Source organism: Anguilla rostrata, chromosome 5 (genome assembly GCF_018555375.3).
Source record: "Anguilla rostrata isolate EN2019 chromosome 5, ASM1855537v3, whole genome shotgun sequence".
In the NCBI taxonomy this organism is placed as follows: domain Eukaryota; kingdom Metazoa; phylum Chordata; class Actinopteri; order Anguilliformes; family Anguillidae; genus Anguilla; species Anguilla rostrata.
This window is the reverse complement of record NC_057937.1, coordinates 50,479,005-50,492,458: the sequence shown is the minus strand read 5'-3', so window position 1 is coordinate 50,492,458 and position 13,454 is coordinate 50,479,005. Positions and strand designations below refer to the sequence as shown.

General features: G+C 41.8%; 1 protein-coding gene across 1 annotated transcript; it reads left to right on the top strand.

Moving 5' to 3' along the window:
• Nucleotides 1–5,867: 5,867 nt before the first annotated feature.
• On the top strand, nucleotides 5,868–11,967 carry LOC135255577 (ras-related and estrogen-regulated growth inhibitor-like protein). The gene is made up of 5 exons (XM_064336926.1): nucleotides 5,868–6,523; nucleotides 7,587–7,643; nucleotides 8,421–8,494; nucleotides 9,179–9,327; nucleotides 10,558–11,967. The coding sequence occupies exons 1-5, from the start codon at nucleotides 6,472–6,474 to the stop codon at nucleotides 10,841–10,843; spliced, it is 618 nt and encodes a 205-aa protein (XP_064192996.1). The 5' UTR covers nucleotides 5,868–6,471; the 3' UTR covers nucleotides 10,844–11,967.
• Nucleotides 11,968–13,454: the final 1,487 nt, after the last annotated feature.

The following is a 13,454-nucleotide window of genomic DNA, read 5'->3' as shown; positions in this document are numbered from 1 at the left end:
CTGGCGGCGACCTACATCCTTCAGAAAACCTCACTTTAAAGGTAATTTTTCCTGCTGATGTAGTCCAGACCTGGTATGCAGACTTGAGGTAGTGCTGGATACGCTATTTGAATTCTACTTGTTAGTTCTAAGGATGTTTCCTGCTAATCCCATACCCACTTTCAGCCCTAACCTTGATTAAATCATCAAAGCGTTCGTTCTTGAATGTTGTGAAGCAAAAGCAGCCTTCTTAGACCGGCTCTGTTTGTGTTGGCCGGTACGGAGAACATTGCTGTGGGCTACTATTTTTAACCAGTAAGTTGGCGGTTCAGGTCTGGCCTCTGTCTGACTCTGGACTGGATAACCTACAGGCAGCAAAACACCTGTTTGTTTTGTCTTGGAGAGGAGGTGACAGGTCCTGTGTGTGCTTTGGACCTATGCTCTGGACATTACATTACATTATATTACGGGCAGACGCTCTTATCCTGAGCGACTTACAACTTTTTACATAGCATTTACCTTGCATCCATTTACACAGCTGGATATATATGGAAGCAGTGCAGGTTAGGTACCTTGCTCAAGGGTACTACAGCAGTGCCCTACCTGGGAATCGAACCTGCAACCTTTAGGTTACAAGACCAGTTCCTTACCCATGACATGCATGCGTCAGCTCGACTAAACTCTTTCACTGTTTACCTGCTAACTGTAGGGAAAGGTACCGTACTTGACCCTACCAATGGCCAGGTTGCTTTCGAAGCCAGAGAATGTCTAGGCTACATCTCTGTGTTGAAGTTGAACTACTCTGATAATTTCAACCAAAGGACAGTTCAGAACAGACTACAGGGAAGTTGTGGTCCAATAAAAGTCTCAATGAAACATTATAGGCTAGTAAATAGCCTAAGACTCATTAAAATGTAAATACAAATGTAAGATCAATAGAACCCAACATTTGCTGAAAGACAATCTGACTGCCACTTAGCTTAGGCTACTGCATTTTCTCATCCATCGGAAAACGCAACAATTCTGTGCTCAATTTTACTCCCTTAAATCAAATCTTAAAACTGAAGTCACATTTTCAAGTGAATGAATTTGGTCCATGTGTCTTCTGAACTCATGGATCTTTTTTTCTATGTGTAGCGATAATACCCTTTTATGGATCACGCATAGGCCATCCAGGTAAATTCTATCACACTTAGCTGTTAAACGTGGACTGAGGTTGTGTACATAAACGTTTAATGGACCATGGTCCTGAGTGGTCTACAAAATGAAATCAAGTCTTACCAAACCTTGAAAATGAAATTCGCCACTTTATTCTGGCACAAAAATCTCAGATCTCAGTAATGACATTTGAATTTCCATTGTTTATAATATCTTTATTTTTAACCAATTTTTTCTCATTGATTCCCAAATTTGGAAGGCCCAGTTGCAGTTGTAAGCCAAACACCACTGCAGCATCCTCTGTCACTTTAGGAGCATGCTAACTAGCACACACCCCAGCTGCCTGCAGGCGACCACTGCCTCTTTGCAGTCTGCAGTCGGCCACGTGCTGAGCAGCCAGGGCATCAGATGACTGCAGTTTGCGCACAGCTGGGGCAGGCAGGCTGCATGCCTTTGATCAACTAGAAGTGTTGCAAATACACTGAAACCATGCCTCCCTGGGGACACCTATTGTCACTATACCCAAAAGTTGCAGGCTTGCTTTCCAAGTGGGCCAATGCGATTGTATTTTCATTTGAACATGAACACACGGTGACCTGAATTCCTTCTGTAATGAATCTGAAAGTGTCTGCTGTGCAAATGTATAAAAATACACACTTAAAACACAATGTACATGGTCCAGGAGAACAGCATTTGCTAAGCAAATTAATATGTAAGTTAATATTTGTATTCATTAATTTAAAAAAAATGTTAAATATAAATTAATATATAAGCAAATTAAATTAATCTAAATTTGTGCATTTTATTGCGTGTTTATAATGTATTTTCTCTTTCCCTTGGTCTTAATCTTTTTCCTGCTCATGATCTGGGCTTAGGGCTCATACGTAAAAGAAATGATACCATTGTGACTCCCAGAGTAAATAAAGGCTAAATAAAATTGATAAAAGGGCACATAACCCTGGGAGTCATAGGGCATGTAGGCTCAAGAAGCCAGGCATGCTGAAGTAACTGTGTTATCACCTGCTTTAATTGATCAATTAAGTGCTGAGAAACATCAGAGACCTTCAGGCCCTCTGGCTCACCAGGACCAGGGTTGGGGAGCCCTGATCTAATGCAGTATAAGGACTTTGAGCTGTCCTAATGTGCATATGCATGAGCAGTCATACACTTTTAAAGTCACAGTATCTCAGATTTTATGGTTTACAAGCGCAACTTTTGAAAGCCCTAATAACTAAGAACAAGAAACCTCACTCTATTCATAGTACAGCAACTTTGGCATCAGTGAATTAAACAATCTGTAGTGTTTGTCTCCAATGAGTCCTAAAAACAAAAATTCTGACTGGATTGAATTTATTTAACAAATCCCTCCCCGACTGGTTCACCTCACTTCTCATAAATGGAGCCACATGGGGCTGATGACATCATCTTTTCTGAAAGAAGTGCCTGCCTGCAACAAATTCCATCCACCTATGAAGGCAAAGCTGGTCTTGGCTTGTGTCCAGATACATCATGAGTCATGTCTCCGGACTATGCAACGATGTGTTTTTAATTAAATCAGTGAGAGAGTCCTGCCAGAGCTTAGGTTTCGATGTATGTCTGAAGATTATGCGGAAACAAAAGTTCTCTGAGGTGTTATGGTGTACTGTAAAACCACACATCAGATGTAGCAACGCTGTCTACAGAAACTGGTTTTCTTTTGAGATACAGCTGGTTTACTTCTCTTTTTGGCCAAGTATATTTTTTGTTTTTCTCTCTATTAGGAATAATTTTAAAGATGTCTCTCACAGCTTTGCTGAAATGATTAACGTCCTAACTCACTGTGGCGTACCGCCATTTTGGTTTTGTCGTTTGGCTTTTGGTGTCTGTCCTCATTAGCCACGGGGTTAGCATGAGGCTTCTGTCAGTGCAGAGACGGGTGTGAACGGGTATCACACAGCAGGAAGGAAAGCTGCTTGGCACTAATGTTCCGTGATCCATGTTTGGAAGTGTCTGGGGTGCAGTGGCATGTGATTTACGATCATGTGTACTTAGACCAGCTGTGCACACTTGTGGGTCAAACCAGTCTAGACTGTGCACAAGACAAAACAACATTGACTGGAAATGACTTCAGTACTCAGAAACTGTATCTCCAAACCATGACTGTAAATTACTTTAATTGCAGTACTGGAGCATAGCACGGTCATATTACGTGTTGGATTAGGACTGTGGTTTCTTTAGTGGGGTGGGTACCTTGAGAACCAGGAGAGATGGAAGATCAGACTCCATGCAAATGCTTAGGAGAGGATGGGTAACATGTTGGCCTCCTGAGACTCTTCTTCTCATTTTTTTAAAAACAATGTTTACCCCATTTGTACTTTTTTTCTTCAAATTTTAAATTCCTGGTCATATCAGCAGGCCGATCCCATCGCTGAAATAGCCTCGACATAAATTGAGAAGGATGTGCACTGGCACTGCGGGCCTCTGAAGCGTGTGCAGTCAGCTTACGCCTGTTTTTACTGCGCGGTCCGTTAGCTGAGCCGCGCCGTCACTGACCCAGAGGGCTGCCCTTCTCGGCTCGGGCAGACCGCAGGTGCTTGGTTTACCCGAGCAGTTGCTCTTACATGACAACGCATCATTAATCCATCCCTCACTGATGCGATGCTGTGGCAAACCTCTGAACCGACTTGTGAAGCTGAGACTGAACGTGTTAGAGTGATGGGAAACCCAACAGCAACTACAGAGAGATTTTCACAAATCTTGTTCCGTTAATACAGAAAGCTAAAGGAGGCTAAGTTCCTCCATGTCACAGTTTTGTCACGTCAGAGGCTGAATTGCCGCTCTGTAATAACAGTACTAGCCTGACCTCAGTGCTGTTTAGTTGAAAATGCCTTAAGAGTTTTGTCTTTGTATCCCTTTTTGCTCTGCATTCACACAGAACTCTCCTGTGAGCTGAAGGTCCTTGAGAAAAATCCTGCTAACCTAATTAGTATCACATGCATTCACAGGAACAGTACAGATTCCAGTCACAGAAATTCAATGTTACAAGGTTCAAACACACTTTTTGGTGTTCCTACATGTGTAATCCCATAAGAACACACAATATGTACACATCCAGTGTACACTGTTATGTATGACATGCATTGCAGCAGTGAAACACAAGCCTGGACAATACTGCAATGATGAATTGTTCAGCTGAAGGCAGAGCAGGGCAGAGCACCTCTTCCTTTTAAGCTGCAACACTTTTAATATGCGGATCCGAAAGGCCTCTCTGTTCCACAGATACCTCATATATTCTCCCTCACCAGTAATATTACAACAAAGTTAGGGTGGAACGTCAGAGCTGTATTGAGAGAATGTTATTTATTAGCTGCCTGAAGGAAGTATACTGTATATCACTATGGAGAGGCTGGTCTCACCTCGGTGTTGCTTTCAAAGATGTAGGAGTCATTTTCTGCTTGACAAGGCTCAACTGGAGGGTTATTAACACAGAATTATCCCCTCTGCTGGGTGCTGAATTACTCTGTCAAGAGGATGTTCTTTTTTCACAACGTTCCAATCAGATGATCATATTCATTCAGAATTCATATGGGCGTCTAAGTTTTATCTAACGCCAGTTGACAAGTATCTCAGTGATATAAATGTGCATCTTTTGACAAATTGTTTCAGTTCTGGAAGGATGTTTTGCAAAAGACATTTGTTTGCAACATTTTTATGTGATGTGCAAAATGAATTATGCATAAGAAAAAAAAATGTTGTCAAACATTTCTAGAGTCACTGTTTAAATTTCAGGAAGTTTAACCAGTGAGGACATGTTGTTACAGTATGTTACCTGACTTCCTGGCTTGCATGTATTAAACAAGGTGAGCTCATTCCACCCGAATAGTGTTTTTTCACAGCGTAGGCAGATAGCAGCTCGCTGCATATTTTTATGCTGGGGAACATTTTGTGGCTTTGTTCTTAAAAGGGGTCAGTGCCTGTTCAGTTAAGTGCAAAGTAGTGACACATAGCAGGCTAATAGCAGCCCAGATCGCTGAGCTCCTCAGAAACAATCCAAAAAAGTAGAGGAAAAGTAATCAGGGTGGAGGAAACACAGAAGTCTCTTTGACTGGTGAAACAGCCCGTGAAATTGAAGTGTGTATGATTGAATAAGTGTGTATAGTTTTTGCTGTGGGGAAAAGGGATTGTTCGGCTTCTCTTTTGTATGAACTGACCCCTGCTGTAGAAGTATTTTGGGAATATTCTAGTAATCAGTGTTTTTATAGTTGGGGCCTGTGTGTGTCATGCTTGGTAATAGGAATATATCACAACATTTGCTATCACACTTTTTTTTTCACTGTTACATTTTATCATTTGAATCCCCAGTTTCACCTATTTGGAGTGCCCAATCACAGGCACAAGTCTATCTATTTGGGAGGGTTTTGCCAGCAAGTACATGCACCCTCCTAACGTGAGTCACCAGTTGCCATTCCTGATTCCACCATTCAGCAGCTATTGCAACTGGCAGACCATGCACTACTTCTGCAATAGGGACAGGCATATTGTAGCCACCCAATCCACCAGAGCAGTCACTGGTCATTGAGGTCGGGAATAAGTTCCTGACTGAAAACCTCCCTCCCTACGGGTAATTATTTACAGGCCGGGCCAGAGTCAGAACCTGGCATGTTCATGATTTGTTTCCAGACTGTGGGGTGCCCAGCGTTGCATTTTTTTTGTTAAGAGTTACCAAGAAGAAAGATACAGGTGACAGTGAGTATCAAAGAGGAGGGGCTCAGAAGCTTTATCCTTCCCCACCAGGTAGGAGTTAATGGTTACAAACAGACCACTGCAGTGGTTGTCTTTCATGTGAAGGCATGCAAAAAGAAAGGAAGAAATGATGAAAACATGGATGCAATACAGAAACGAATGAAAAATCTGAGGACAAATATTTGTTTCCTGAAACAGCTCAGGGGCATGCTCAACAAAACAGGGAAAACTACGCAAAAATAACGAGATTTAAAATAAGAGAGTTCTGGCTCAGTGAGAGATCACTGAGGGAAAAGCAGTGCATTTCACTTGCAGTAAACCCCGAAGTCAACAAAAACAGCCAGAGACAGAAGAAAAGCTAAGGGCTTTCATTGACACTGACCTTTGAGTAACCCAGTTTGGAGCTTTCCATGTCCGGTGGGAGGGGAGACAGTGTGTCTGTGTGTGTGTGTGTGTGAGAGAGAGTGTGGGCTCTTATTTTTTCCCCTCAGAGAGATCTCTTGTAACAGATCGGAAAGAGCAGAGCAGAGCGCTGAGGCACGACACCGCGTCTCGCAGGGCAGCGGGGCTCACGGCTGGTTCCCCCCGAGGAGCGGCTCGCCGTCCGCAGGCATGAACGACATCAAGCTGGCCCTGCTGGGCAGCGAGGGAGCGGGAAAGTCAGGTGAGGGAGGCGCAGGCGCCGCTGCTTCTGTTCCAGCTGCTGCAGGAACCCCATCGCGTGCACTGCGGGACAGCTCTGCCCATGCGAGGGTGTGTGTGTGTGTGTGTGTGTGTGTGTTAAAGATAACATTTTATTATCCTCTCCACTTCGCCGTGACATTGTGGTTGAGATGAAGACGGTGCCTCAGCATTGCAATGGTGTTGTGAAAACATGTTTTATGTTAGCACCAGGTGTGCAGTAACAGCTTTTTTTTTTTTTTGCCCTTTCTCCGTGTAACCTAACTTAACTGTTCCTTACCTGAGTGTGCTTGTTTGCTGTGCTGTGGGAGGATGGGACAGTGTAACTCTTGTGAGGGTTATCTGGCAGTGTGCGTACAAGATGAACGTTCTTTGTTTTCGAAAATGAATTTTGCATGAAAAATGTGGAGTCTTCATGAGACACAGCTTAATCCTGAGGAGAAATGAAGATGGATGATGGGGGCACCAGGCTGATTTATAAAGTAAGCCCTTCTCTGAGAAAGCAGATGGGGAATGTGCGGTTTTTTGTCTTTACAGTGCAGAGATGTTTTACCCCTCAGGGCTGGCTAACTGAGAGCTCTTAAATAGAAATTAATTACCCCGGATCCCTCAAGAGCACAGATTATGAAGTGCTGGAATGTTTTAAGTCAAGTGGCGACTGGAGTTTGACTGGAGAGGGTAAATCAGCGGGACCAAATTTGTTTAGGAGCATCTGGCACTGAGGTCATGCTTTAAAGCACGGCAGGGGGCCAACATACAGGCGTTTTACCCCGTGAGCTTACTGAAACCATCCCTCTCTCTACGGTAATGCTCGACAATGCACGATTCACATATTTCTTACACACACAAACAGGGACAAAAATTTTAAAAAGCTACAAAGCAGCTTTTTAGACTCCACAGAGTCAATGTTTCAGATACTCCTTGTCCCTAGTGGAGTCCTTCATCCCCCGATTCATGAATCCATTTTCACCATCGTTTGAGTCCCTTCTTTTCCAACTCTTCAGAAGATGGTGTTATTCACTTTCCTATTTTTCCCTCTCATCCAGCGGTCTTAGTGCGGTTCCTGACCAAGCGGTTCATTGGAGAGTACGCCTCCAATTCCAGTGAGTATCTAGGCACCCTTGCTGATATGATCTAACATTCTTATAAATGTTGCTGTAATTTTGTAGCAGAACCCCAATATACGTAGCTTTTGTTGTAATGTTGTGTTTGTGTGGTGATGAGAGTACTGTTGCAACTGAATTTACAAGCTATTCCCTTTGGAATTACATCTGAAACTAAGCACTCAAAAAAGGAAAGAAAACAGCACATAAAAAGCACTTTTCTTTTTGGGTCATTCAAAAGCACCAAAATAGCCTTTTTGTTTTTGTATATAATGAAACCAGAGTGTGAGTTGTTTCAATAACATTCCACAGCAAACATGTTATTTTGCAGCCTGATAAATGACTAGCTGAAGAATATCATGATTGGTGTTTGAAGTCACAGACATGCCAACCCCTTTTCAATATTTACTACCTTTCTAATGGGATGGAAAAATTCTCTGGCTTTAATGTTTTGGTTTACCGAACAGTATAAGGTTTCAATCCTCTGGATAATTGGATAACGGATAATTTTCTGAAATGTATTTGTTTATCTTCTCCAACAGAACAGCTATACCAGGGATTTATCAGGTTAATGGTAATCATTGCTGTGGGCTGTGTGGTCAGAGAGAAGACGAGCATTCATTACATTGTGTTAGCTTGTTCTGCTTTCATGTGATGCCTGTAAACTCGTATTCACAATTAAGTGTTGTGACTTTATTTTTAGATAAGGAGGTCATGTTTGACCTGCCGCACGTGTTTCTCATTACAGGAATAACCTCTGTGAGCATTCTGTTGCAGATTCCTTATACCGTAAAAGGCTCTCAATCGACGGCAGACAGTTGAACCTGGAGGTCTTTGATCCATGTTCTCAGGTGTGTATTTTCGTCCTCCGGAAGTTTCCTGTTAAGGCCAGTTCACAGTTAGGCGATGTGTGATCGTTGCCACCGGCGATTATCACTTTTTATTGCCGATCACAACGTCTTTTAGTTTACACTAGAGAGACGGACAATTAGTCATTGTCCCTATCATCGTTGTACCCATCACTGAGACTTAAATTGTATTTAACTTCGACCTCATTGCGGACTCAGTGTCATGACAATATTATTATAGAATGTTCTCATCTCCTGAAATTATCTTTAGTGAAGTGTAAAGTCATCAACCAGCCTAACCTTGAAACAAATTAAATAGAAGACCACCATTAATTGGAATGCCAAGGAATAGCAAAAACCGCTTCTGATTTTCATTTTTCCAATGACCAGTAAGGATTAATTAGATGTTTACTTATGAAGATAATACATAGAGGTACATTAAAACATTCAGTGTTAAAAGTATAAATGGACAAAAAAGTGGCGTGTATATTTTAACAAATTTAAAGCAAGGACTGTAATCAGAAACCCCACAGGGTGGCATATGATTGGCTGGAACATCACACAGGGAGGGAGGGTTCCTGTCAGCAGCGATGCCTGTGTTACTCAGCTCGTGGACTGCAGACTGAAAGTGGCAAAAAGTGTGGATCTTTTGAGGCAATGACACTGATGCTCCTGATACCCCAACAGGGTGCAGAGAGCAGGTGCATTCTGGAGGAGCCAGTGAAGTGGGCAGATGGCTTCATTGTGGTGTACAACATCAGCGACCGCTCCTCATTCTTCAGCGCCCAAAATATCCTGTGTCAGATCAGGGAGGCGCGTGCAGAGAGCTGCAAGGGGTGAGTGTCTTTCCTGTGACCCCCTCCCTAACACTGAAACAACATATCTGTCACCAACCATGAATGTGCACACAGGGTATACTCTGACAGAATGTCACAAAAACATTACAGAGAGCATAGTGGGAAGTTAAGTTCTGGAAAATTTAGGTACCCTGATATTCCACCTCCCATATGCCCCTTTTCTGCTGAACACACCCCAGCTTTTGATGAATGAATGAGTAGCACTATGAGCTGACCCCAGTAGTTTGGTTCTTGGCTATGCACACCACCAGCCACAGAGGCAAACTCGGAATGTCCCATTTAACACATTAAAAATGGCTTTGTGGGGACAAAGGAAATAGCACACAAGATCAAATGAATGTAGAGCCAGCTGACTGTGATGGAAACACTGCCTTATAGGCTTTAATAAACAGATTTGCAGGACTTGGAACCTCTGGGCTCACTTAAGTTAATTATGTGATTAAACGAATTCTTCTGCTCAATTGAACCAGCTTGTATCCAATTTTCTCCCACCAATTAATTAAAATATGATAAAATGTTAGCACAACTTGGGTTTTGCAGGACATTTATTACATGAAAGTAATTTGGAGACAATGCGTAGTGGTACAACTGGAGCTAATTACTGCTCTCTAAATGGAATCACATGGGTGGCCAAGCCTTACTCCTGTCTTGCAGTTTCTTTCAAACTTGGTTCCTATTGGAGTTAAATCTGACACTCTGCAAGAAAAGACATAAAGCAACCGCTCACGCTGTGGTTTTTCACATTTTACAGTCTTACTTCTCCGCTCAATCAAAGCTGTTTTTGGATCACACAAAATTAGTCTTTTTATTTCTGCCAAATAAAAAAAAGTAAAGAAATGTTGACAGCTTCCAAACTGGATTACAGTAATTGCAAAATATCGTCTCGTGCTGCAATGCTGAAATTCTCTCCTTGTGCTCTAAAACTCTGAAAGAGAAGTGTGCTTGTTCATCAGAAATGATCTTAGAGTTAATGGAAGGTGGGCGATTTCAAATTTATATTTAAAAAGCACTTACCCTCCATCAAATTTATGTGGAAAATTGTCTTTGGGATTCCACATCAGTTAAAAGGAATGCACATTAATGAGCATTACGATGAAATAAAGTAGACTGAGGAAAATATTACACATTCACATCAGCAGTAAAACACAGTTGAAATAAAGTGTGATTACTTTATGGATATAAATTGAATTTATTGGACATCTGGTGCAGGGAAACAGACGTACCCGTATACCTGGTGGGAAACAAGCAGGACCTCTGCCACGCCCGGCAGGTGTGTGAGGAAGAGGCCCGCTCCGTGGCCCAGGAGCACCGGTGCCTCTTCCAGGAGGTGTCGGCAGCGGAGGACTATCAGGAGATCGCAAACCTCTTCACCAAGCTCATCCGTCAGGTGATGGAGCACCTGAAACTCCGGGCCGATCGGCGCCGCTACAGCGGCTCCAAGTCCATGGCCAAGCTCATCAACAACGTCTTCGGCAAGAGGAGGAAGTCCGTCTGAGAGCGGTGTGGAAATCGGCACTGCGCCCCCTGGTGGATAGTGGCACTTCCAGATAGAGGCCTCTTGTGACCAGAACACTCCAGTGGAAATCGAATGCCTTAAAACTCAAGGAGAAAGACATTCTTGGATAGCTGGAATGGAAGACCCTGGACAATTCATAGTTCAGTGAGATCTGCAGAGCTGTGTGGAGTAACTACACATCACAGACATATCACTCTTAAGACAAATTGCTGAGAGCATTGTATTATTCTGTGTTTTCTCAAATAATAACTGACCTTCTCATTTTTATATTCATACATTAAGCTTTTTTTTAGTGTACTTTAATTGTTCATCTCACATAATATGTCAATTATAATTGAAATATCTTTGCTATGTTAATGATGTGCTGAAGAAGTATGTTTCCATTTTATATGATCAATATTTGCTAAAATGAATGCCTTAGACAAAGAAATGCCATTCAACTTCTGTTCAGAGCTTGATGGTGTCATTGAATGACCCCATTGTATGTGAAATTAAAAAGAAACGAAAACCCTTGGAACTGTCTGAACAAGCACACAGAAGGCTGGTATTCAGACAAACATTTGAACTCCTTCAAAAAGAATAATAATAATACATCCAAAATTCTTCTTTGTTAACTCAAGTGAAAGCAGAAAGTCCAGGGAAATGTTTCAGTCCCTCTCCACTCAATAGAGTAATGAGGTGGGATTTGTGGGTAAATTACTGAAAACTGCACATTAATCTTCAAGTATATCTCTGTACAGAATCTGCCATGGCATCCTATGTTGTAACTTTAGGTGAAACCAAATTTCTGTTTGGAATTCTGTTATGGAATTCCCCATATCACTATAAAGGAACACTTTTACAGTAGGCCTTTTTGTTGCATGTATATATAATTGCAGAGATATCATCTATAATTGCAGTTTCACAATGGGGAAGTTTCCCATATTAGTGCATTGGCTCTTAACTTTCTACAAACAGTACTGCCATTGTACTTTACACTGGGATCATACAAACATTCCCTTTATAAACAAACATTGACCATTTTTTTGGTAAATTATATTGAGATAACTATGCATGGTGCCTTACTGACATTGTAAAATTAAAATGCTAAATTCTTCATCAGAGCTATCCTCACTGGCTATTTTTTTTGCTTAATTTCTGAACTAGATGATCTTTGGAAACATGAGAAGAGATTACAATCAAGCACTAAAAATAAAGAAATTCACACGAATGAGTGAATCACATTTGTGTGGATTTCTATTTTTATCTGCTGGTATCAGCTTGGGTCAATGAGAGAACAGGGTTGTAATCCTATTACACAATGTAACAGGCCTCGCCAGTGCTCAGTAAACATATAACCTGAGGATGGATGACTGTGTTCTTTTAAAAAAGAAAGCCCTATTCTTTTTTTCACAGTCACCTTCAGAAAGGCTCATGAGGGGCTTAGTCAGTAAAAGATGCTCACCACAAGTGCAGGCTTAGCCTTAGTGTCGCAGGTTCAAGCCGTGACCTCAGCTACATCATTAGCCAACTGTGACCTTGAGAACACAACGTTGGGGTGCATTTTATTTTTACCTGTCTGGAGTATGATTGCCTGGAGTTCCAGTGCCTACCACAACATTAGCTACCCTCTACTACACTCTGAGCCCCCACAGGCGACCAGCCGTCACCAGTGAGTGCTGACGACAGTGTTGTGCTCAACACACTGATGAGCTTCGGATCTAAATCAGTGGCTCTGTGTTTTTACATTGCCTGATACAATTAGGGCATCTGTTATATGTTATATCATGCCATTGGAGTGATATCAGTGGTTTCCCTTGTCAATTATGTAGGCAAATGCATAGAATACTCTGTAAATTAGTATGACTGGTCTCAAATGTCTGGAAGGTTGTGATTTAAGGGAAGAAACAAAATACTTTAGAAAGAGATGTGATCCTCTTAGTTATTGTGTAGAACTTAATGAGACTTGAATAAATCAAAGATCAATTTTTGTTTTGTGTGTGGGGGGAAGGGGGCGTTGGCATGATATATGCTAAAAACTGAGATTATTTACACTCAGTGAATCCACACCTGAGACACATGATAACAAATATACACGCATGTATACTATGTAGTTGCTATTTTTACAGAGCAATCTTGATGTTCTTTCTGTACTGTCTGCAACATTATCTTCCATTGTTGCTGACAGTACTGTAATTATAAGCACTGCCACACAAGGACAACTTGATATCAACGGAATATATCGAGTATCAATATACTTGGAGGGGTATCTGACCTCAAGTGCCCTTGGATAGCATTTTGAATCCCTTTAAAAAAAACCCATAGAACTCCAAATTCCCTTAATCCTGCTGCATTTGACCATATAAATGTACATTAGGACTCATCTTTTTGAAGTTATTTCTTTTCCTCCAGGCAGAATTATTGCTTAATGTAATTTTCTAAATCCATATAGCAAGATGAAAAAATGGGGAAATATGTCCTTCTGAGCTTGCCAGCCCACATAACCTGGAATCCTTTGGAAATTGCATTTTATACCACAGTGCGTATGGTCTTGGAGGTGGTCCAGGGAATGTGCTTTGCAAACTGTTACCGCCATGTCCAGGGATCTTGG